The sequence below is a fragment of the Globicephala melas genome, chromosome 5 (genome assembly GCF_963455315.2).
Source record: "Globicephala melas chromosome 5, mGloMel1.2, whole genome shotgun sequence".
Classification (NCBI taxonomy): domain Eukaryota; kingdom Metazoa; phylum Chordata; class Mammalia; order Artiodactyla; family Delphinidae; genus Globicephala; species Globicephala melas.
Genome location: NC_083318.1, coordinates 70,727,693 through 70,750,444, shown reverse-complemented (window position 1 = coordinate 70,750,444; position 22,752 = coordinate 70,727,693). Strand labels below are relative to the sequence as shown.

General features: G+C 41.0%; 1 protein-coding gene across 1 annotated transcript in view; it reads left to right on the top strand.

Moving 5' to 3' along the window:
* The window catches only part of TXK (TXK tyrosine kinase), a 46,691-nt gene extending 38,375 nt beyond the window's left edge, over positions 1 to 8,316 (top strand). Inside the window, exons 11-14 of the mRNA XM_030880478.2 lie at positions 1,402 to 1,466; positions 3,506 to 3,624; positions 5,380 to 5,537; positions 8,248 to 8,316. Coding sequence (XP_030736338.1) covers positions 1,402 to 1,466; positions 3,506 to 3,624; positions 5,380 to 5,537; positions 8,248 to 8,316 — 411 coding nt within the window. The remainder of the gene's footprint in view (positions 1 to 1,401; positions 1,467 to 3,505; positions 3,625 to 5,379; positions 5,538 to 8,247) is intronic.
* The last annotated feature ends 14,436 nt before the right edge of the window (positions 8,317 to 22,752 follow it).

Below are 22,752 nucleotides of genomic sequence, written 5' to 3'. Positions count from 1 at the left end.
CAGCCCATACCCCTGACCAATAAAATCAGAATCTCTGCGGGTAGGATCTAGTCATCAGCATTTTTGGAAAATTTCCCTGGTGAGTCCACTGTGCAGTCAAGGTTGAGAGCCCTGCTCAAGAGCTAGTTGAAATCTCGCTTTTGTTTCTTACTAGCCATGTGACCTTGAGTAAGCTAGTTAACTAGTAAAGTGGTGTTAATTATAGCAGCTCCCACATATGGACTTGTTGGGAGGATTACATGAATTAATATGCGTAAGCACTTAGAACAGTGTCTGGCACATAGAAAAGTTCAGCAATGCTCGACCATTGTTTTGCGTGCCTCGTGGCACATTCCCCAGGGTCCAGCCCATAGTAGCCATTGAGCACATTTTTGAATGTATGGATCTGGTATCAATTCCACCTAACTCACTTTCCTGGTCTCTGCAGTTTGTCCTTCCTGATAAGGATTAGAATTCAAAATTCAGTCGGGTGACAGTTCTGGTCATTCTATTTGCTCCAGGTGGCTTCCTGCAGACCCTCCTAGTCTTGGTTCCTTCCTTGATTGCTTTCCTTTGAGTTCTGTTTTCTCCACCTACATGCCACTTAAAATATATTAGCCAACTATGAGTCTTTTCTCCGTGGAGGGTTTGCCTTGTGGTTTAGCTTTGAGATCATTTGCTGGCGCTTGTCAACATCTTCCAAACTGGCTCCTTCTGGCTCTCCATTTCAAGTTTTTTGCTTTGTTTTTGAACTAACTGAACCACAAATTAGCTCAAAAGAGAAAAATTCTATCAAACCACTGGCCTACATGAGGCTAAATAACCAAGTCAATGATTCTCCTGACCAAGCTGACTGAAAATGGATTGTTTTGGCATCAAATAGATTGTTTCTGAATTATATAGTACTATATTTAGCTCACTGTGGTAATTTAATAAATATGAAAATATTGTAAAGAGTTATGTTCAATGACATGTAAGTTTTAAGATACAGTTTCTTTGTTTTTATTAGCAATTGTATATAATGACTATCCCAAAGAGATATAGTGACGATCTGTTATTTTTCATGCATATTGGACTTTCCTCTTTTTATTTATGAAGAGAAAATTTTAAATACACACTGTTTTTTATACCAAGATGCACTTACCAAGGATACTTCTTGAGAAAGATTACACATTTTAAAAAGGAAAAGTGTTAAAATTTCTTTTCATTTTTTGTCATTTCTTTGAAAAGTCATTAAAATCCATCACACGAGGGCAGATACATTAAATCATATGTAGCATCGATAGGTATCACCGTGAAATAACATGGCTGTTCACACAGAGAGGTAGTGCTGGGGCCCAAAGAAACTAAGGAAAAGGAGAGTAGAAACTCTGGAAAGAGAAACTTTGTATTCACACGTGGGTTCTTTTCTTCTCCGTATAGGCTGCGAGGAATTGTTTGGTCAGTTCTACAAGTATAGTAAAAATTTCGGACTTTGGAATGACAAGGTATGTGATATTCTTTTTTGTTTGTTTACTCACAGGAGGGAATCTTACATTAGTCTACAGACAAATCGAAGATGTTTTTGGCTTTGTTTTTTTTTCTCTGAGGGCAGTGTTGATGTGATTGTATGGCCTGCTGACCCACTTTGAACTTTAGGACATGCACCAGTGTTAGCTGTGAGGGAAACGGAGGCTGTGGGCTATTCTTCTGATCTTCTTTCAGGCGGTTATTAATAAAACTATGTCATATCTTAAAATTCAAAAGAATTTCTCAGTCTACTTGTCATATATATAAGGTTAAGAAAAAAACTTTCCTTATATATGTATATTTCTGAAATAGAGAAAGAATAAAGTTATTTTCTCAGCTCTGATTTTTCTGTCATCATCATGCATTTCTCTTATCAAGTGTAGTAGCTGACTCTAAGCCTACAGCACAAGAGTGTGAATCATCTGACCTTATTTTCAGCAACTCAGTGCAGTTTTTTATCTCCTTTCCTTCATGTTGCTAGAAATTTCATCCCAGAGATTTCAGCGTTTCTCCTTGATGCTCTTCAGGGTCATAGTCCAAATTCTGTGTGTCTCATGGGGCCACATACTGGAGATGGCCTGTCTGGTCCCTGTTGTTATCCATTGACACTGGCTTCCTTACAGCCACCATCCTCCTCTTTTGTCTTTGGCTGGCCATCCACACAGGTGGCCGCTGACTCATCTTGAATTTCTGCCTGTAAGATTCCTTCATTTCTGACATTCGCCATGTCTAGAGCTCTCCACGTGGCTAAGGCCCCGTCTGCCTTGGCACACCCATAGCCATTTGTCCTCTGGAATCTTTCTGTGTTTCCCAGGGCTTGGCCTGGGAAAGAGGACACAGGTTCTGTTTTGCTCTTGAATCCCACCAACCGACTGTAGGGCAGTGGGGTCTTCTTTCGCTGCAGTGTGACTAGGGCAGCCCTCATAGGGTGCAGGGTACAGGACCCTACCTCAGCCACCCCCTAGTGTCTAATACTCCTTCCCTTTCCTTTTGAATCTCTCCCACACCCCCAGCACAAGGGATATTTTTGTAGCAGAATGGATGGTGGTGGTAGTGAGATATCATTCATATTCATGAGCCATTCTCCCAGATATTTTGTTCATAACTCAGTCCTTCTCCTTCTCTGGAAAGTCTAGACTTTTGAAACTCAAAAGCTGTAAAAAAAATGGCTCTTTTCCTTTCGTTTTCTGTTATTCATGCTTTCCTCTAGTAGAATGACCTCTGGCTCAATAAAGGACTTAAAGGTGCGGTGAGGTAAGGTATGTGCGAAACAAGTGGGTGTGTGGGGAAGCATTAATAAATATATTAATTTTATATTTAATATATATAGTATACTATATATATATAGTATTTCAAAAATACTATATTGCATACTCAAGGAGCTACACAGCACACGTTAGCTATCCTCTCTTTTCTCCAGATTCCCACACTTGGATGTTACTGTGTATGATTTTCAAAAAAGAGAGAGGGTTTAATTTTATTGTTGTTGTTATTTTTTTTAAAGGAGATGATAGTTGTTCCTGATTTATTTCCATTTGAATAAAGGCATTAGAGATTTTACACACCAAATGTATTACGTTCAAATACTTTTATTTTTCCCCTTCTCTGTTCTGCAAAAATTATATGTATATAGAAAGAAAATAAGGCATCAAACTTCGAGTTTATTCTTTCACATCTATTTATCTTTTTAAAAAAATAACCTTGGTTGTTAGCGCATTCAGCATGCTTCTTTGCAGAATTAAGAATTTATCATAACTAATCAGTGGAGCATGTTTCAGACTGAAGAATTGCTATGGTTTTCTGAGATCCAAATACAATAAATGCAATTGAGGCTTGGTTTAAGGAGGAAACTCTATAAGGGCTACTTTCTCACTTTGATAGCAAGAAGAGAAGGTATACTGAACCTTTCTGTGGAAAATACTTTGTATTTTAGAAATCAGAGTTAACTAAAAGGATTTGAAGTAAACTGAACTTAGAGGTAATTAACACAATGTGCTCTGAAATCTGATGGCCCTAGGTACGTTTTGGATGATGAATATATCAGTTCTTCTGGAGCCAAGTTCCCAGTCAAGTGGTCCCCTCCTGAAGTTTTCCATTTCAATAAGTATAGCAGCAAATCTGATGTCTGGTCATTTGGTGAGTGAATTCGATGTTCATTTGTTGGAGCTTGATTTAATAAAATAGAATTAAATAAAATTAAAAATATTTAATAAAATAGAATTAAATAAAATTAAAAAATTTTAATAAAATAAATTGCTCTTTTTAAAAAAAATATTTATTTTTTTATTGGAGTATATTTGCTTTACCGTATCGTGTTAGTTTATACTGTACAGCAAAGTGAATCAGCTATATGTATACATATGTCCCCTCTTTTTTGGATTTCCTTCTCATTTAGGTCACCAGAGAGCACTGAGTTCCCTGTGCTATACAGTAGGTTCTCATAAAATAGGGATTGCTGTTTTAACTTTGATTTCTTAATATGATGTAGCTAAAGGTCTTCTTATAACTGTGTTTCTGTCTTAGGTGTTCTAAACACATCAGGCTGTCTTTGGCAACTGGTGTCATACACCTTCTTACATGAAGTTTGCCTCTTGGGTCTTTTCCCTTCCCACTGAGCACTTGCTGTAAAACCATAACAGAGTCTACTGATCTAGAAAACAAACTCAGCCAACTTTCCCACACCACAGAGACTTGCAAGAAAAACTGATCTTACGGCATCGTTAAATCTTGAGTGTAATTAATAAACTTCATTGTCTGACTTTGAGTGATGCCATCTCATTTACATTATCACCTTCCTATTTTGTGAAATTAGACATAGGCTTCCTTGGGATCTATCCATTGCTGTTTATATTGGGTAACGTTCTTCATTGAAAAAGAGATACTGTGGACCTCTGTCCCATGGAGTTTGTTCTTTGAGTTGACTTTCAAAAAATGGCAACAAATGTATAATAATCTATCTATTCTCTTTCACCTGTACCTTTCTGGATGGCTTCTTGGCTTTGGAGAGACATCTGCACCCTCAAAAGGTGTGAATATTATTGCCCACAATAAGGTTAAGCTTGTATTGATCTCATTAGCGCTCCACTGACATGTGGTAGTCTCGGCAGGTGACATTATAAGCTCTACGGGAGAGCAGTTAAGTTGTGAGACCAGTGGACAGCAACACAAGGATCTCACCTGGTGGTTGTAGAACATTTAGAACTCCTTGAGTTTTCCCTGACCACTTGTCTTTCTTCCTCACTGTACAGTGAGCTTCTTGAGCACATAGACTGGTTTCAGTCTTAAGAATTCTCTGGCTCTAGCACAGGCCTGGCCTCTGATCAATACCTAATACATATTTGTAGAGTAATTAAATGAACTCAAATTGGGAGCCTTGAAGGAGTTTCATCACTCAATCAATGATTTTTGAACACCTACTTATAAACAGAGCCCCTGCCAGATTTTCTGGGACTCTACCCAGCAGTCTTTCAGTGGGAAGATGGGAACGCATGCTATCTACTGGCTGGTAAACTCTTGGCTTTAGCAGGCAGCAGGGGATCACACAATTCTGTCATTTTCTATGGAATGGCAAAGTTTCATTGATTTCAGGGTGTGGAGACATGAGCAGTACTTTGAAATGAAGATGCTGCCGGCATTTTTCTTCCAATAAGGAGGCAGTCATGACCAATGGAAAAGGAAAGGCATTGTTTTCACTTGGAATATATTCAGTTCATAGGCCTCTTCAAAAAGTAAGATGCACAGGGTCTGCTTCCTAGACAGAACTGCTGTCATTCTGGATGATTGTAACTCAGTGACTGCAGGAGGAAAATAAGGGGTTGTAACTTGAAACAGCTGTTTCAGTTCCAAGTAACCATTTCTCTAACCTCTTATTTTCATGCATTTTATTTGCAGGAGTTTTGATGTGGGAAGTTTTTACAGAAGGAAAAATGCCTTTTGAAAATAAGTCAAATTTGCAAGTTGTGGAAGCGATTTCTAAAGGCTTCAGGCTGTACCGACCTCACCTGGCACCGATTTCCATATATGAAGTCATGTACAGCTGCTGGCATGAGGTGAGTGTCCCTTACTTTCCTGCAAAGGTTGGCAGTTCCAGCATCTGAGAGTAGATCTGTTTATCACCCACATTACTCCAGCACTTCGTCATGGCAGGAAAAGGTGTCTATTTCTCGGTAATGACCCCTGAGAGCCAGAAGTACTTCCACTACAAAATCATTAATCCATTTTGTTTTTAACAATGGCCTTTCATCTGAGGAATTCAGTGCATTTTCCAAGTCTTACCTTGCTGAAGTTGGTTCCTGCAGAAACTCTCGATGTTACTAAAGCCTCAGTGATGAGACGTTTTACTCCTTTTAAGAACTGCTTGGGTGGAAACTAAGGGTAGAATCAGGCTTGTTCAATTTCCACATTGAAAGAGAAGGATGGTGTTTTTATTTACTTCACTCTAATTTGTCTTGCTTTTCCAAGGCTAAAAGTAATGGGTTTCATCTCTTCTATGGCACTCAAGACTCCTGATAGAGAGATTAAACGAGAATAGGAATGAAGGCAGAAAGTGTGCCAGGAACTTCTACTGGGAAACTTATCTCCTGGGAGGCCAGTTTCTCTTTTACTTGAAATGCCAAGCTTGAAAATAAAGTCAGAGGGTTTATATCCCACCTCTGTCTCTTCTGGGCGCTGACTCAACACACCACTCCGCTTCATCAGACTCCTCTGTGATTTTGACAGTTCTCTCTTTCTAGCTGACTCTTTCAGCCCAGAAAAAACTACAGCTGGATGAGGATTTCCTCCTGGCTGAAAAAGAAATCACTTGACTCCCAATTCACAAACACTAAAAAAATTCAATATTTCAAGAGCGACATGGTTGTTTCCATTCCAGAGAAGTATTAATTTTATAAAGATCCCCAGTGTATGAAAATACTGTGCATATGATTAACTGTTCTGCAAGGAATCTTGAAAGACATAAAAAATATTAAGTGAGCTGTTAGTAGCAAACAGATGTCTTAAGAGCATCTTTTCAATAACAATGTAAATAGCTTAGGAATATATATTGTATATTAAGCAATATACTTGTACATGCACATACAATATAATACTTTTAGAGATTTTACATATCTGTGGAGAGGAGACAGAGAAAGGAGTAAATAAGATGCTGACAAGAGGACGAAGTAAACGAGGCGCTTATGCACCTCTAGATTCAAATGTGATTATGTTAGCAGTGATAACACTTGTTTCATAGGCTTTACTACCTGCACAACCTCAGCACCAGCAAAAAGCGCCACTGTTTATTCTTGAGATCTCAAGGAGGGCTTTACGTGTGCTCACATATCCTTCTGCTCTGTCCTTTAATTTTTAAATTTTATTTATTTTATTTTTAAAAAATTTATTTTATTGAAGTATAGTTGATTTACAGTGTTGTGTTAATTTCTGCTGTACGCAAAGTGATTCCGTTATACATACATATACATCCTTTTTCATGTTCTTTTCCATTATGGCTTATCACAGGATATTGACTATAATTCCCTGTGCTATACAGTAGGACCTTGTTGTTTATCCATTCTATACATAATAGTTTGCATCTGCCAAACTCCCACTCCATCCCTCTGCCGCCCCCTTCCCCCTTGGCAACCACAAGTCTGTTCTCTATGCCTGTGAGTCTGTTTCTGTTTCATAAATAAGCTCATTTGTGTCATATTTTAGATCCCACATGTAAGTGATATCATATGGTATTTGTCTTTCTTTTTCTGACTTACTTCACTTAGTATGATAATCTCTAGTTCCATCCATGGAACTAGACATTATTTCATTCTGAAATAACTAGACATTATTTCATCTTTGTTATGGCTGAGTAGTATTCCATTGTATATATGTACCACATCTTCTTTATCCATTCGTCTGTCGATGGACATTTAGGTTGTTTCTTGCTCCCTCCTTTTATTGATGCCTTCTGTTTACAAGCCACAAAGGGTGGTGTCTCCCCACTAACCCTGCTGCCAGGGACCTCTGTGAGCATGTGGCTACCACGAGTAGTTCTATTTCCTATGGATTTCAAAGATGCCGTGGAGCTTCCTCTTGGAGCCAAAGTCAAACCGCATCCCACTGTGAAGTAGGAAAAAGGCTCCAATCCTGGGTTTCATGGTTGGAGATTTTGTTGACTGAGCCTTAAGACAGCACAGTCCGTGCTCTAAGACCTGCAAAGTCCCTCATGAAAACGTGCCTTTTGCTTTTTGACTAAAATCCATCTTTCTACAGGGGGTCAGGTGTAGTGAATAATTGGGGCTGAGCCTGGGGGCTTGGGGCTCTAGAGGCCCCTCTCTCCCAGCTCTTCCTTTACCCTGTGTATCAAGTCATCCAAATCGATCTCTAGGGCAGTACTGTCCAATGGAACTTTCTGTGATGATGGAAATGTGCTATGTCTGCACTATCCAATATGGTAGCCACACCTGGCTATTGAAGAATTGAGAAGTGGCTAGTGTGACTGAGAACTGAATTTTAAAATGTATCTTCTTTTCAGTAATTTAAATTTAAATAGCCACACGTGGCCAGTGTTTGCAGCTGTAGCTATTCTACTTTTGGAGCGCTCTCTACCGTTACATTTTCACACTCATGCCTCGCTCACCTGCCATTCATGTCCTGCGTACCAGCCAAGATATCTTTCTCTTCCATTTGTGGTGAACCAGCCTGGATCCAGGTCCTGTCAGCAAGTCCTAGAGCTGGTATCTGAGTGAGTCTTAAGCTGAGCTGACCACCTCTACTTCCCTTTTCCAGAAACCTAAAGGCCGCCCGACGTTTGCTGAGCTGCTGCAGGTTCTCACAGAGATTGCAGAAACCTGGTGACCTGGAGAGAATGCCAACCCAGAGCATCATGGGGCAAGACTGTCACAAAAGGAAACCCTGGGTGGGGTCATTGATGGTGAATATCTTCCTTTAGAGGCACTGACTCCTGGAAACAGTTCAGAGATCACAGGCTTTTCCAACTTTTTAAAGCTTGAAAATATTCTGACAATAATTTTTCTATGTGTGTTTGAGAGTGACTTCTAAACTCTGATTTTTCTGTACTATTCTTCATGTCCCATATGTGAAGAAGGGAAAAGTGCTCCATAGTGGTCATTATGGTGGCTGCTCTGAGAGCAGCAGAGCCCCTGAGCACACCTGAAAACCTGATTCTTCACTGAGGAAAAGACTGGAGAGGAGGAACATTCTTTATTCTGGTGGCCCATGCATGGAAGATGAAAATAAATTCTGCCCGCTCCTGGAATAAAGGAGCCACCCATGCAGAATCTCATGCTTTTGAACTGTACAGATCTTTATGAAAAACGCACCTCTACAAACCACATGAATGTGGGCATTCTGGAAACTGTCTTTCATAATCTTCCCTATGTTATTTAACAAATTATTTTTGCACAGATCTGATTATTTTGGAGACAGTTTCCTGTGTTCCAGTATTGAATACTGTTAGAGGAGAAAGTTCTTCTTTGAACAGGTCCTGGTGATGATTCTATTTCTAGTGAGATCCATTGTCCAGGACAATTCAGAACCTGAATCTCAATTCTGAGATTTCACACTCTGTACATGTGAACTTGGACGATTGAAGAAGCCTCATTTTGTCATAGGAAGTACCTCCAGTACCTTTTCTAGAAGAGGACTTTCTTTTTGCACAAGAACAAGAGGAGGGCTTCCCTGGTGGCGCAGTGGTTAAGAATCCACCTGCCAAGGGCTTCCCTGGTGGCGCAGTGGTTGAGAGTCCGCCTGCCGATGCAGGGGACATGGGTTCGTGCCCCGGTCTGGGAGGATCCCGCATGCCGCGGAGTGGCTGGGCCCGTGGGCCATGGCCGCTGAGCCTGCGCGTCCGGAGCCTGTGCTCCGCAGCGGGAGAGGCCACAGCAGTGAGAGGCCCGCGTACTGCAAAAAAAAAAAAGAATCCTCCTGCCAATGCAGGGGACACAGACGGGTTCGAGCCCTGGTCCGGGAAGATCCCACATGCCGCAGAGCAACTAAGCCTGTGTACCACAACTACTGAGCCTGCGCTCTGGAGCCTGTGAGCCACAACTACTGAAGTCCGCGTGCCACAACTACTGAAGCCCGCACACCTAGAGCCCGTGCTCTGCAACAAGAGAAGCCACCACAATGAGAAGCCCGTGCACCGCAACGAAGAGTAGCCCCCGCGCACTGCAACTAGAGAAAGCCCGCGCGCAGCAACGAAGACCCAACACAGCCAAAAATAAATAAAATTTAAAAAAAATTAAAAAAAGAACAAGAGGAGGCAAAAACAAGATATTCAAATATTACACCAAGTTCCATTATTTCTGAAGTCCAGGGTATTGGATTCAAGATGAAAGAACCAGGAATCACAATTAAATCTTAATTTTTCATGTACCATTTGTAGGAATGATTGGAAATTGATCTTTGTCATCCTGAGTGCTTTGGAAGTACATAGGGAAAAGGGTGCTGCAGAAAGCTGGAGTCATTACCATTAGGTTTAACAATGGGAGCCTATTATTTGTGGATTGTCCCAGCCTGCATCATGGTTCTGGGGGAACGTGTTTTATGATTCTCGTGAGATTCTAAGTTGCTGGCTGTCAGTAGTTGTGACCTTTAAATCATATTTCCCCACTCCAGGAATGACATCTTTGACTATCAGTGGTACTCAATCGGTGTGCATTGAAACAGTGAGCATCAGACACAAGAATTATCAATCTTGATCATGCAAGTGGTGGTCTCAGAAATCTTTGTGATACTGTGCTGTTTCTGAAACTATCATCTCCCTTCTCCTAATGATTCCTACTATGGGAAGGTGAGACAGAGGGCTCCTACTACTGATACCTTAGTTCAAGTGAGATATGTGAAAGCCTAGCTCCAGAAGACATGAGACTGTTTAACAGCAAAAGCCAAGGGAGGCAAGGTTAATATTATGACATAGGAAATAAAGAAGTGTCAATATATGCAGGAAGATGTCTTTCTCAGGCTTTGCTAAGCTTAGAAGTCCCCACTCCCCCCTCCAAAAAAAAAACCCAAACCCAAACACTGAAAACATAGAGCATCTGCCATCCCTATAGATGCAATGCAGGGGGACAGTACAGAGTAGACTTATGCCTGGGGATCATGTGGCAGCAGCCAGCACTTCTAAGAGCATATATTGGTGTTGGCAAGCAAATTCTATTCATTTTAACAAGTCAGGAAAGTTTGAGACACCAAATTAGGAAAGGAACAACTGGATTGTCACATAGGTAACTGAGACTCCAGATAATGTGTGAATTCGGAATGTCTATGGACAGAGATTCAGCATTTTCTGTCTAGCAAAAGAAAAAAATTCTTTAAGAAGTAGTCACATGGGCTCTCCTGGTGGCGCAGTGGTTGAGAGTCCGCCTGCCGATGCAGGGGACACGGGTTCGTGCCCCGGTCCGGGAGGATCCCGCGTGCCGTGGAGAGGCTGGGCCCGTGAGCCATGGCCGCTTGGCCTGCTCGTCCGGAGCCTGTGCTCCGCAACGGGAGAGGCCACAACAGTGAGAGGCCCGCGTACCGCAAAAAAAAAAAAAAAAGAAGTAGTCACATGACTTCCCCTGGAAGAGAACTATGTTTTGCAATGAATCTCAGTATTAGTTATTGATATGGGCTCTCTGTGGGTAGCTTAACTAGTTTGGGGTGAGATAGTGCAATACTTAATCAGCTCTGCGTTAGAAATGAACAGGAAGTTTAAGGGTTGGTTGTGGGTGAGAGTCCTAAAAGGAGAAGACAGGAGGTCAGAGGAGAGAGGAGAAGCTCAGAAAAATGGAAGGAATTTGGAGGCCAAGCAGAAGATGTGATCAGTGTGAATAATAGGTTGGCAAGAATAGCCAAAGGAATTTTTTTCTTTAGTAAACTTTTTATTGAAGTACAATATACACTGTCCCACTATTGCATGGGTAACAGGTTTGACTGTCAATCAAACTCATAAGACACAGTAGCATTTGATCCAGCACTTAGTTTGCTTAGCTTTTTAGAAGGATTCAGGACAGGAAAGAGCATGCACAGCCCTTCAGTCTCAGTGGAAGCCAACAATTCTCCATGTGCATCGATGCTTGGGCCCGTCCTCTCTTGCCTAGAGACTTGTATATAGTTGCTGGTGATGAGGCCATGGGGTGTGGGGTTCATCTTCATACAAAGAAGCTTCTCCCTGGGTTTATCACCCGTCACGTAGGCCTACAGTTGATGGGTCTCCCAGCTCATGTGCTGTTTCACAGATCAGAGATTTCACAGTGTGTAAAATACACGTCTGGCCTTGGTACCCAACATTCCAAATCTGTCTTAACTTGGGGACATATCTAGGGTACTGATGCTGGGAGAAGACAAACCTAAAATCCTCCCAGGAAGGTCTAGGTCTGGGAGAAAAAGAGCACAGGCCTGCTGTTAACCCTTTGCTCACATATACATAAACAAAAGTACACAAATCATATGTATATGGCTTAATTTTCACAGCGAATATGTCTGTGTAACTCGCACTCATATCAAGAAATGGTTACATTCTAGAATTTCAGAATCCATTCTCATTTCTGTTTAAGTCATTAAACTAATAGTAATCAGTATCCTCATTTCTAACACCATGAATTAGTATGAGGTATTCTTGAACTTTCTATAAATGGAATCCTATGGTATGGACCCTATGCGCCTGGCTTCTTTTACTTAGTACGTTTGTTTGATCCGTCCGTGTTGCATATAGTTGTATTCATTCATTCTCATTGCATATAGTCTTCTACTGTTCATGTCACAAATTATTTATCTATTTTACTCTTGATGGATATTTGGGTTGTTTCCAATTTTGGGCTATTAAGATGAATGCTGCTATGAACATTGTTCTACATGTCTTTTGGTGAAAATATGTATGTATTTCTGTGAAGTATATGCCTAGGGGTGGAATTCAGAGCTAAAACATATGTTTATGTTCATTTTTTGTAAATAGTGCCAAAGCCCAAATGCCTTTTTACCAGTTGGTTGCTGTTCTTTTAATAACTCACCCTATTCCCTTGCCTGTATTGTCCTCTGCTCTTTCCTTGTATCTGCCCCAAATTGTGTTCCCTTGGAAGCACCTTCCAAACCCAGCAGCACTTAGAGTGAGGGTGGAGGGTTATATTCTTTTGGGGCTTCCTAAGGACTGGGTATGTGGTTTGGGCCAGGGGCCGACTTCCCAACTCCCTTTAGAAAATCTTCCTCCAGTTCTGGGCTTCTCAGTCTCCGTGCTATTGACATTTCGGGCTGGATAATTCTTTGCTGTGGAAGGATGTGCTGTGTATTGTAAGATATTTAGCAGCATCCCTGGCCTCTACTCACTAGATGCCAATAACACACCCCACTCCCCCTAGTGGTGACAACCAAAAATGTCTCTAGAACATTGCCAAATGTTCCCGGGCAGGTAAAGTCACCCTTGCTCGGGAACCACTGATCTAGTTACAAAAGGATCTTGACCTGAGATTAAAGAGATCCATGAACTTGAAAGGAAAAAAAAAAAAAAAAATCACATCTTTGTTTTTGCTAGCCTTTAACTAAAATTTAGCATTTCCTGTCATTCTAAATGTAGGCAAACAAAACAAAACAAAACCCCGGAACAACCAACCCCCCCCCCCCGCACCTCCAAAACCCCAGTACATTATATTAGCAATGTCTGTGACTTTGTCTTAATGCAAAGAACTGTTATTTTCATATCATGTGGGAGTTGTTTCAGCTTTCTTTTTTTTTTTTTTTTTTTTTTTTTGTGGTACGCGGGCCTCTCACTGCTGTGGCCTCTCCCGTTGCGGAGCACAGGCTCCGGACGCGCAGGCTCAGCGGCCATGGCTCACGGGCCCAGCCTCTCCGCAGCATGTGGAATCTTCCCGGACCGGGGCACGAACCCGTGTCCCCTGCATCAGCAGGCGGACTCCCAACCCCTGCGCCACCAGGGAAGCCCTCAGCTTTCTTGAGAAAGAATTTGCATTCATCACTACTTCAAAGTCTCAGCTTTTAGGACTGCCACTAGATCTTGTCACTTAACTCAGTAAACAAGACATGTTACTAAGGCACACATGTTTTTAAAATATTTTGATAACTTTCATTCAGTATAATTGGTTACCGTATTAGTTGTGTATATTTTTATTTTATTCATTTAAAAACATTATGCTGAGAAGGGGTATAAAGGTTTCACTGGACTTCCAAAGTGATTCGTACCATTAAAAAAATTAAGAACCCCTGGTTTTTTTTTAATATCTTTATTGGCGTATAATTGCTTTACAATGGTGTGTTAGTTTCTGCTTTATAACAAAGTAAATCAGTTATACATACGTTCCCATATCTCTTCCCTCTTGCGTCTCCCTCCCTCCCACCCTCCCTATCCCACCCCTCTAGGTGGTCACAAAGCACGAGCTGATCTCCCTGTGCTATGCAGCTGCTTCCCACTAGCTATCTGTTTTACATTTGGTAGTGTATATATGTCCATGCCACTCTCTCACTTTCTCCCAGCTTACCCTTCCCCCTCCCCATATCCTCAAGTCCATCCTCTAGTAGGTCTGTGTCTTTATTCCCGTCTTACCCCTAGGTACTTAATGACTTTTTTGTTTTGTTTTGTTTTCTTAGATTTCATATATATGTGAAGAACCCCTGTTTTGTTTTTTTGTTTGTTTTTTTGTTTTTGTTTTTCTGCGGTACGCGGGCCTCTCACTTTTGTGGCCTCTCCCTTTGCGGAGCACAGGCTCCGGACGCGCAGGCTCAGCGGCCATGGCTCACGGGCCCAGCTGCTCTGCGGCACGTGGGATCTTCCCGGACCGGGGCACGAACCCGTGTCCCCTGCATCGGCAGGCGGATTCTCAACCACTGCGCCACCAGGGAAGCCCTGTGAGGCTTTCTTGAATCACCCTATTTAAAATGATTACCCCACCATGGACTTTCCCTGTCTCCCTTTTCTGTATAATTTTTCTCTATAGCTCTTAACACTATATAACAATATAATACATTTATTCTTATTTATTCTGTGTATTTTCTGTCTCCCTACCCTTGAAACTCTAACATGTGTGAGTTCAGGCATTTTTGTCTGTTGTTCACTGCTGTATCCCCAGGTCCTCGAACAGGGCCTGACACAGAGTTAAGCTAAATAAAGACTCATGGAATAACCCAATGAAATAAAAGTAGTGGAATTATCCAGAGGCTTCGTCTTCCAGAGGTGGGTGACCAGTCTTATAAGCAGCTCTCCTCTTGGGATTCTGGGCCAATCCATTGCTTTTCCACACAATGGTGGATCACTTTTCCTTCTGGTTGTAGTGTATAACCTCAGGTGGTCATCCATTCTTCTTTTTGGTAGAAATCTTATTTTTTTCAGAACATTTGACTTACATGTACATTTTCTATATCTCCCTTTCCCTATTTACGTAGAGAAAAATACATTATGTTAGGGATAGATATCAGATTAATAAAAAAAAAGATACCTGAATAAATCTACAGAGAAATATAAATCCATATAGACACATCAGTATTTAATAGAGGAAGTGGATAATCCTTATGTCTGCAGCAAGGATGGAAATTTCCTCACACGACTGCCAGATATACAAGCAACCTGCAGATACTTTATTTTGTCTGTAATTTTCCTATTTTCCTCGGGTGCCCCTACTTGCTGGGAAAACTCAAGTTAGCTCAATCTTGTAACTTTAGTCCAGGGCAAAACCAAAAATATTCTCTGTGGGTGAAGTGGGTTGTCTCTCAGATTTTGCCTTTCCCTCTGTTTCTGCCAAGGTAGCATCTGGGCATAGAAGAGAGAGGGGTGGCTTTATCTGGGGGTGACATTCAAAATATTTACCAACTGATTTGGTACAGGTACAGACCAATCAGAATGGATGCTGGTGCCAATAATCCGTCCAGCCCCCCCCCCCCGCCCCCGATGCAGATGGCGACTGTCCGCCCTGGCAAGGTGACCTCGAGGTGGTGACGTGAATGGGAGGGCTGCTTGGATTGGAGCAGTGTCCCCTGGCACCTCTGGTCTCAGCAACATTCCTTATCAGCCTGGTTGCTCTGCTGGCATTTGCAGACCATGTTGGTGGCTGGTATAGGTTGGCCTCTCCTGAACTGGTCAGGAGAAGGTATTGGGTAAGTGAAGGTATTTCGAAGATAGTATACCTCTTCCATACGTCCTTGTAGGAGTTGGGGGTTTACCTTCCAAAAGTCAGGTATCACCCTTTATTCTTCCTTTTATGAAAGGTTGAAATACTCAATTTTCTAGGCTGTCTTGTGGCAAACATACCCACGTGAGAAAGTTCCACATAACGAGATGCAGCCACAAGCACCTGATGAGAGCTTCCCTTCCTGCAGGAAAAAACAAGTCTCACCAAAAGGAAGTTGCTTCTTCCTGCTTGGAACATGGCTTTGAGACCTGAAGGTATAATGTCTATCTGGGACTCTGAGGAAATAAGCATGAAGATGAAGGCCCATGGATGGAGTTGCCAGATAAAATATAGGCAGCCCAGTTATATTTGAATTTCAGATAATCAACAATCTTTTTTTTTTTGGCCGCCGCGCGGCCCAACCAGGGATCATACCTGTGCCCTCAGCAGTGAAAGCACCGGGTCCTAACCAGCGGACTGCCAGGGAAGTCCCAACAAACAGTTTTTTAGTGAAAGTGTTGTAGCCTTTTCTCCTGTTGTGGTCACCCCCAGAAATGGGTGAACCCCTATCACAAATTTGATTCCAATGTTGTGACTGTTGACATCATACACATACCGAGAGAGTAGGAAAGATTTCCGACTCACATAATGAGGGTTTCTGGGGACATCAGGGGACAGGTTCCCCAGCAGACCCAAAAATGACTTGAGAGAGCAGGGAGGGGCAGCCACCTTGGGGTTTTGTGGTGAGGAGGGCTGGAGCTGAGGGGAAGGGGCTGAGCTTGCGTTGTTTGACCTTCTAGCTGGTACCGAAGGAGGGAGCAGCCGTTCTTATCAGCTCGCTCAGGCGTGGGCAGAAGAGAAGGAGACACTGATGGGGCTTGAAAACTGTCATTCATTAGTCAAACATCAAAAATGGAGTCAGACTCTTTGTTACAGTAAGTGTGTTCCAAAGATTGTATGGACATACTTAGACTGAATTGATGCGTTGTGTGTCTGAAATTCAAATTCAGCTGGGTGGTGTTTGTTGTTGTTGTTAAATCTGGGAGCCTTATTTATAGAGCAGAAAGATACAAAGGGCATGAGTCTCTCCTGTCGTTGTGGAGCCGTTGCGCCAACCCTGAACTGCCCACTTCCAGACTTCTTGTTTATGAGACAAATGAATCCCCATTTCTTTACAGCAGTATAGACGTTAGATGTTGAATTACCTGAAGCCAACCCTGTTCCTAAATGATACATCTCTACTGACTCTTCTGTTGCCAGTTATCTAGAGCTCTTCCGTTGAAAGCTACTATACGCTTCTACGCAGGTACAGATTATGTACCTCACTTCAAAGATTGTTGAAATCTGTCTAAGAAATTGAAAATAACCACAACCACAGAATGTGCATATATTATATTTCAGCACTTTTAAAAAAACAACTTTGCAATTGGGATGTAACTTGTATAGGTGGGGTCTTAGATTAAATCTGTTCTCAACCCTGGCTGCATGTGAAAAATCATCTTCTAACAAATAGTGTTGCTGTACCCCACCCTCAAATGATCTCTTTAACTGGTCCAGGGTGGGGCGCAGGCACAGGAATGTACAAAAGCCTTCTCAGGTGGAAGTAATGTGCAGTTAGAGCCAAACATCATTGCACGAGATAAAATACTTTATGTATGTATAGATGTGTTTCCTCTGGGTCAAGGCTTCTTGTGAAGTTTTTTAAAAGGTTGAACTAAGGGAGAAAGACGTCTCATTGATGCCTGATGACTAACAGCTATTCAACAGGAAAGCATTGGATGCTTTAGCCAGCCTGCCTTAAGACACCAGCACGGCCAGGGAATCAAAGCCAAGGAGAGCAGAGGGAATACAATGGCTTTTTACAAGGAGCCAGAAATCCAGAGGCAGGAAGTCTGCAGCTTCTCCCCACTTGATAGCAGTCCTACCAGGTCTCTGGAGAAGATATTAAAGGAGCCAATAGAGGATTCTACTCTGTATATCTCGTGGGGGCGCGAGGGGGGAGGTGGGTAGCGGCACACACTACGTGCAGAATTCCATGAAACCTGAGGAAAGAGCCAAAAGTTCAAATATTTTAGGAAGGGGGTTTGTTGCTTTGTGAAATCTGCTGGTTGATTGGGGAAAATGAAAGTCAGGTGAATTGACTTCTGACTCTGAAAGTAAGCCTCGTTTTCTTGTCTGCTTGGGAACCAAACTGGGCGTGTTTCTGTTCAGCTGCATGTTTTAGATCTCAGCCTTTATGGCTCATTGACGATCCTGAAGTCGTGGACTTTCAGAGACACTGCACACACACATGTGTTTGGTAGAAGTGTTCAGTCTTCAGTCTGTTGGACTGTAAGTTATCCTGATGTTGTAAAGGTAAAGGTGTGCTCGTGTCGTGGGGACCTGCTTCATCCAGCCCCAGCTACTCCACGCTGTGCAGCAAAACAAGTAATATAACACTTGATCTTGTTTGACCAGTTCCTCCACGCTTTTTATTTTTCCTCTGGCTGCGGGCTAATCTCCCATCAGCAGGCACGTCCCCATAAGAAGTGGAACTGCTGCGTGTAACCTGAATTGCACTGAATTCCTTCAGTCTGCCTGATTCTAAACCAGATTGGTTCTCACAGTGAAACCACATTGTGATGCCACTGATGTTGATCCTCTTTTTTGCCCATGTGGACTCAATCCAGCAGCCTCCCTTTGCTGAGTGTCTGTCTGTCTCAGTACTTGCTGAAAGGCTGAATCACTGCCTTCCTTAAGTTTACACCCTGCGCTCCTATGATCCCTACTCTCAAAGCCTTGCCCTTTTTTCTGTGCATGCAAGATTACTCAGAAGGAATTAAGTGCAAATAAGGTAACAAGGGTAAATAAAACCGCATTCTATCCATAAGAATTTATTTTCTGTTTCTTGCAAGGCTTGCCCATTATAACTCAGCCCTACTGTTCCATGGGTTAAGAAGAAGTGTGATCTCTTTTATTCAACTATACTTTATCTAAATCTCTTCTAGTAATATGATGCAATGTTCATAGTGAAAACAAAGGCAAAAGCTAATTGAGAGACAAGGAGACCTTCTGAGCCGGAGAGCTAGTTTGTCCATTCCTGGTCTGTGAAACAATCTTGTTTTATTGCGCTTAGGCTATGGGATCTTCTTGAGTTTATTTTCTGAATGTTTGTTAGGCACAATTAACTTAAGGAGGAGCCATATACCTTTACCCAGATCCATTCCAGGCAAGATCTAGAGACTTTATCCATAGATGCTAAACAATCAGGGCCCTGTATTTGGTTTCTATGGTTAGTGAGTCCCTATAGAAGTCATTCACAATGCAGTTCACAAGCTTTTTTTTTTTAATGCTTTTATTGTACCTAGTTTAAAAAATTTTTTTATTGAAATATAGTTGATTTACAATGTTGTGTTAGTTTCAGGTGTATAGTAAAGTGATTCAGTGATTTTATATATATATATATATATATATATATATATATAAAATCTATTCTTTTTTTAGATTCTTTTCCATTATAGGTTATTATAAGATACTGAGTATAGTTCCCTGTGCTGTACAGTAGGTCCTTGTTAGTTATCTATTTTATATATAGTTAGTTATCTATTTTATATATAGTTGTATGTGTATGTTAATCTATTTTATATATAGTTGTGTGTGTATGTTAATCCCAAACTCCTAATTTCTCCCTCTCCGCTCCACCACCCTTTGGTAATTATAAGTTTCTATGTCTGAGTCTAGTTCTTTTTTGTAAATAAGTTCATTTGTATTATTATTATTTTTTTTAGATTTCTTGTATAAGTGATATCATATAATGTCTGTCTTTCTCTGACAGTATGATAATCTCTGGGTCCATCCATGTTGCTGCAAATGGCGTTATTTCATTCTTTTTTATGGCTGAGTAATATTCCATTGTGTATAGATATACCACATCTTCTTTTTTATTTATTTATTTATTTTTGGCTGTGTTGGGTCTTCATTTCTGTGTGAGGGCTTTCTCTAGTTGTGGCAAGCGGGGGCCACTCTTCATCATGGTGTGCGGGCTTCTCACTGTCGTGGCCTCTCTTGTTGTGGAGCACAGGCTCCAGACGCACAGGCTCAGTAGTTGTGGCTCACGGGCCTAGTTGCTCCGCGGCATGTGGGATCTTCCCAGACCAGGGCTCGAACCCGTGTCCCCTGCATTAGCAGGCAGATTCTCAACCACTGTGCCACCAGGGAAGCCCATATACCACATCTTCTTTATCCATTCATCTGCTGATGGACATTTAGGTTGCTTCTATGTCTTGGCTATTGTAAATAGTGCCACAGGCTTTGGGGCCAGATTGAGTTGCATGCTGGCAGTCAGGAGTTACTGGCTGGATCACAGAAGGCAGGGGGTGGGAAGGGATTCTGGGAACATGGTGCTCAGAACATGGCTCTTATCTCCACTACCAACCCCCTCCATGTGCTTCCCCCCAGTCAAGTAGTTGCTGGGGCCTACATGTGGCTGGGTGCGAGTGAGGGCCATGTGGTCTTATGAGGGTCCCAGTGCAGAAAACTGGTGTGAGGCCTTGTCTCCTGAGGGCTGGACAAGCTTGAGGCTGGTAGGGCTTGGCCTGAAGAGATTCTGCCCCCTCTGTCCCCAGCCACAGGGGAAGTTCTACATATAAAAATGAAAGTGGCTTCTAACTCAAAGGCTTTCTCCCATACTAATGGCATTAATGGAGATTCAGTTTTCCCTCAGGAAGAAAGGTTTTTTTGTGATTTGTGACCAAAGTAGGAAAAGGTATCTCAGGTAGTCGGCTCTCTCAAAAAACTTTTTTTGTTTGTTTTTTTCAAGCAAAGCTTTCATTGGGAAACATATGTTGTTCATTGTTATAGATAAAAGTTAAGACTCTTTGTAACCTAAGCTTACCTCTTGGAGGCTTCCTATACACCGCAGCTAGGGTACTGAAGTGTTTGGTATACACTAACACAGCTTGCTGGGGGAAGCTGTCATTCATTCTAACTCTGCTGAGATGTGCTCCACCAAGGCCTCCTTAGATGTGCCTACATTCCGTGGAGTGGGTAGTCTGGGAGGTTTGAGGGACTTGGATTTGGGTCCTCATTCTGATCCTAAGTAACTGTGCGATTTAGGGAATTGCAAATTATTTCTGTTCATTTACAAAACAGACACAGGTAAGAAAGAGGCCTTCTGTACCCTAGACAATTCATTTCCATAGAAACAACTGAGGGAGTTATTCTCAAACATGAATTCAAGTCAGAACAGGGAAAACTGATAAAGTCATGGTGATGTGCTCAATACTGAAGTTCTAATGGGGCTAGAAGGAAATTTGCTGAGGGTTTGCAAATGTAAATTTTCATGTAATGCAATGCTACCAAATATTGTTATAATGCTTTTTTCTCCTCCTCCTCCTTTTTCTTTTAAATTTCTGAACTGAGGGGAGATTTCATTACACTGACTGTTCAATAAAATTATCAAAAGATAAGATAGTGTCTCCTACCTTTTGTTCAGGAGATGGTTTTGTGGAGAGCCTTTTTCTAAAACAGATTTTAATTTCAAGGAAAATGACAAAGCATTAAACAAGTGCAGATTTTTTTTTAAACCTCAGAATTTTCTTTTTAATTTCAAGGGGTATTTTTGCCTTTACGTAAGCTTAACTTCAAGAAACTCAAAACTGAACTCCAACAAGCATAATTAAACCACATTATTTGATTGCAAATGAAAAACATACAGAAACATTAGTTTAAAAGTTGTAAACTTTCTAAAATGAACAGTATTTATAAACATTTGAAAATAGAAAATTTCATGATCATAGTTTTTTGAAACATTTGAAAATATTTCATATATATTCATATAAAGTACTTTTCCACAAAGTTTTGTTGGAATGTGAAGATCGCATTTAGTTTGGTTTTATTAGGAAAAATAAAATATTTTTGTCAGAATCATTTTGCATTGTTGAGATAGTATACTAATGGAATTCATTTTCACTCGGATTATTAAAAATGAACTAAGGTAACACAAATTGAAAAAAGAAAAAGAATATATGAAAACTAGCAACTAATGGTCCTTACCTATATAGTACTGAGACTATGAGAATTAAAATGTTGATTCAAAGAGAACTAAATTGTATTAAATGCCTCAATATCAGGCATGATGCGGGTGCTTTCCACATATATGTATTTGATTTCGTACTCTTAAAACAAAAATGTTAATTTAATTGCATGTTGCCAGATTGAGGATTTTATGAACATTCTGAAATCTGAACTAGAAATAAAATCATTAACTACTGACCTAAGAATAAAATTGTAAGTTGAAAAATAAAATGAAACTATTATGTTTATAGAATTAGGAAAAGCTTTCTATTTGGCTGTGTGAGGACAGCTTTGTGATCCTTAATGACATGTGTACAGATATTCACATAATAAATCTTAAGGTATCTATGTGAGATAAAGTATACATATTAAAATATATACATATGAGACTACCAGTTAAGACTAACACAGTTAGTCTCAATACAGGGATCCAGCATTTTATTCCTCCTTAGACAACATCTTCCTATTTGGGAAAAAGTACTCTGGGTTTCGGATTTGCAACATTTTAGTTTTTCAATGCATATGCCCACCAGAGATTTTTAGAGTTTTTCAAATGTTTCATTGTTTCTCAACAGATTTCAGCTCATTAGCTCTTTCTCAGACTTTCTCCTGGGTGTATGTGTCAACACTAGTTCATTTTCCAACCCAGTGTACACATGGGTTCTTGTGTTACAAGAACCTTTAACCTGGGCACAATATACCAAGGGCAAAGCGTTGTCAACAGGTGACGTTGAAGAAATATCTGACACTAAGATACAGTCGAGTGGAGGGACTACCCCAACCTCAGGTTGGGTGCTATTAATTTCCTCACCAAGAAGGTGTCCTGGAGAAATCAACAGAGTTTTCAACAGAAAAAGAGAAACTTAAAAGAATTTCTACAACTTTCAGACACTGCTTTTTGAGAGAATACTTTTTGTACAAACTTGTGTTCATAGCTTATATATCTGATATACAATTAAGGTGAAACAGCAATCAACACAGTAAACATATATTTGACCTAAGGTATCAACCCGTGAATCTTTCACAGATTATCAATTTTCAAAAGTTTAGAATGCACTGAATTGCACTCAACACTAAACTATGCTGAAGAGACTATGCCAGCACTTTAGGGCTTTGCAGTCATCTC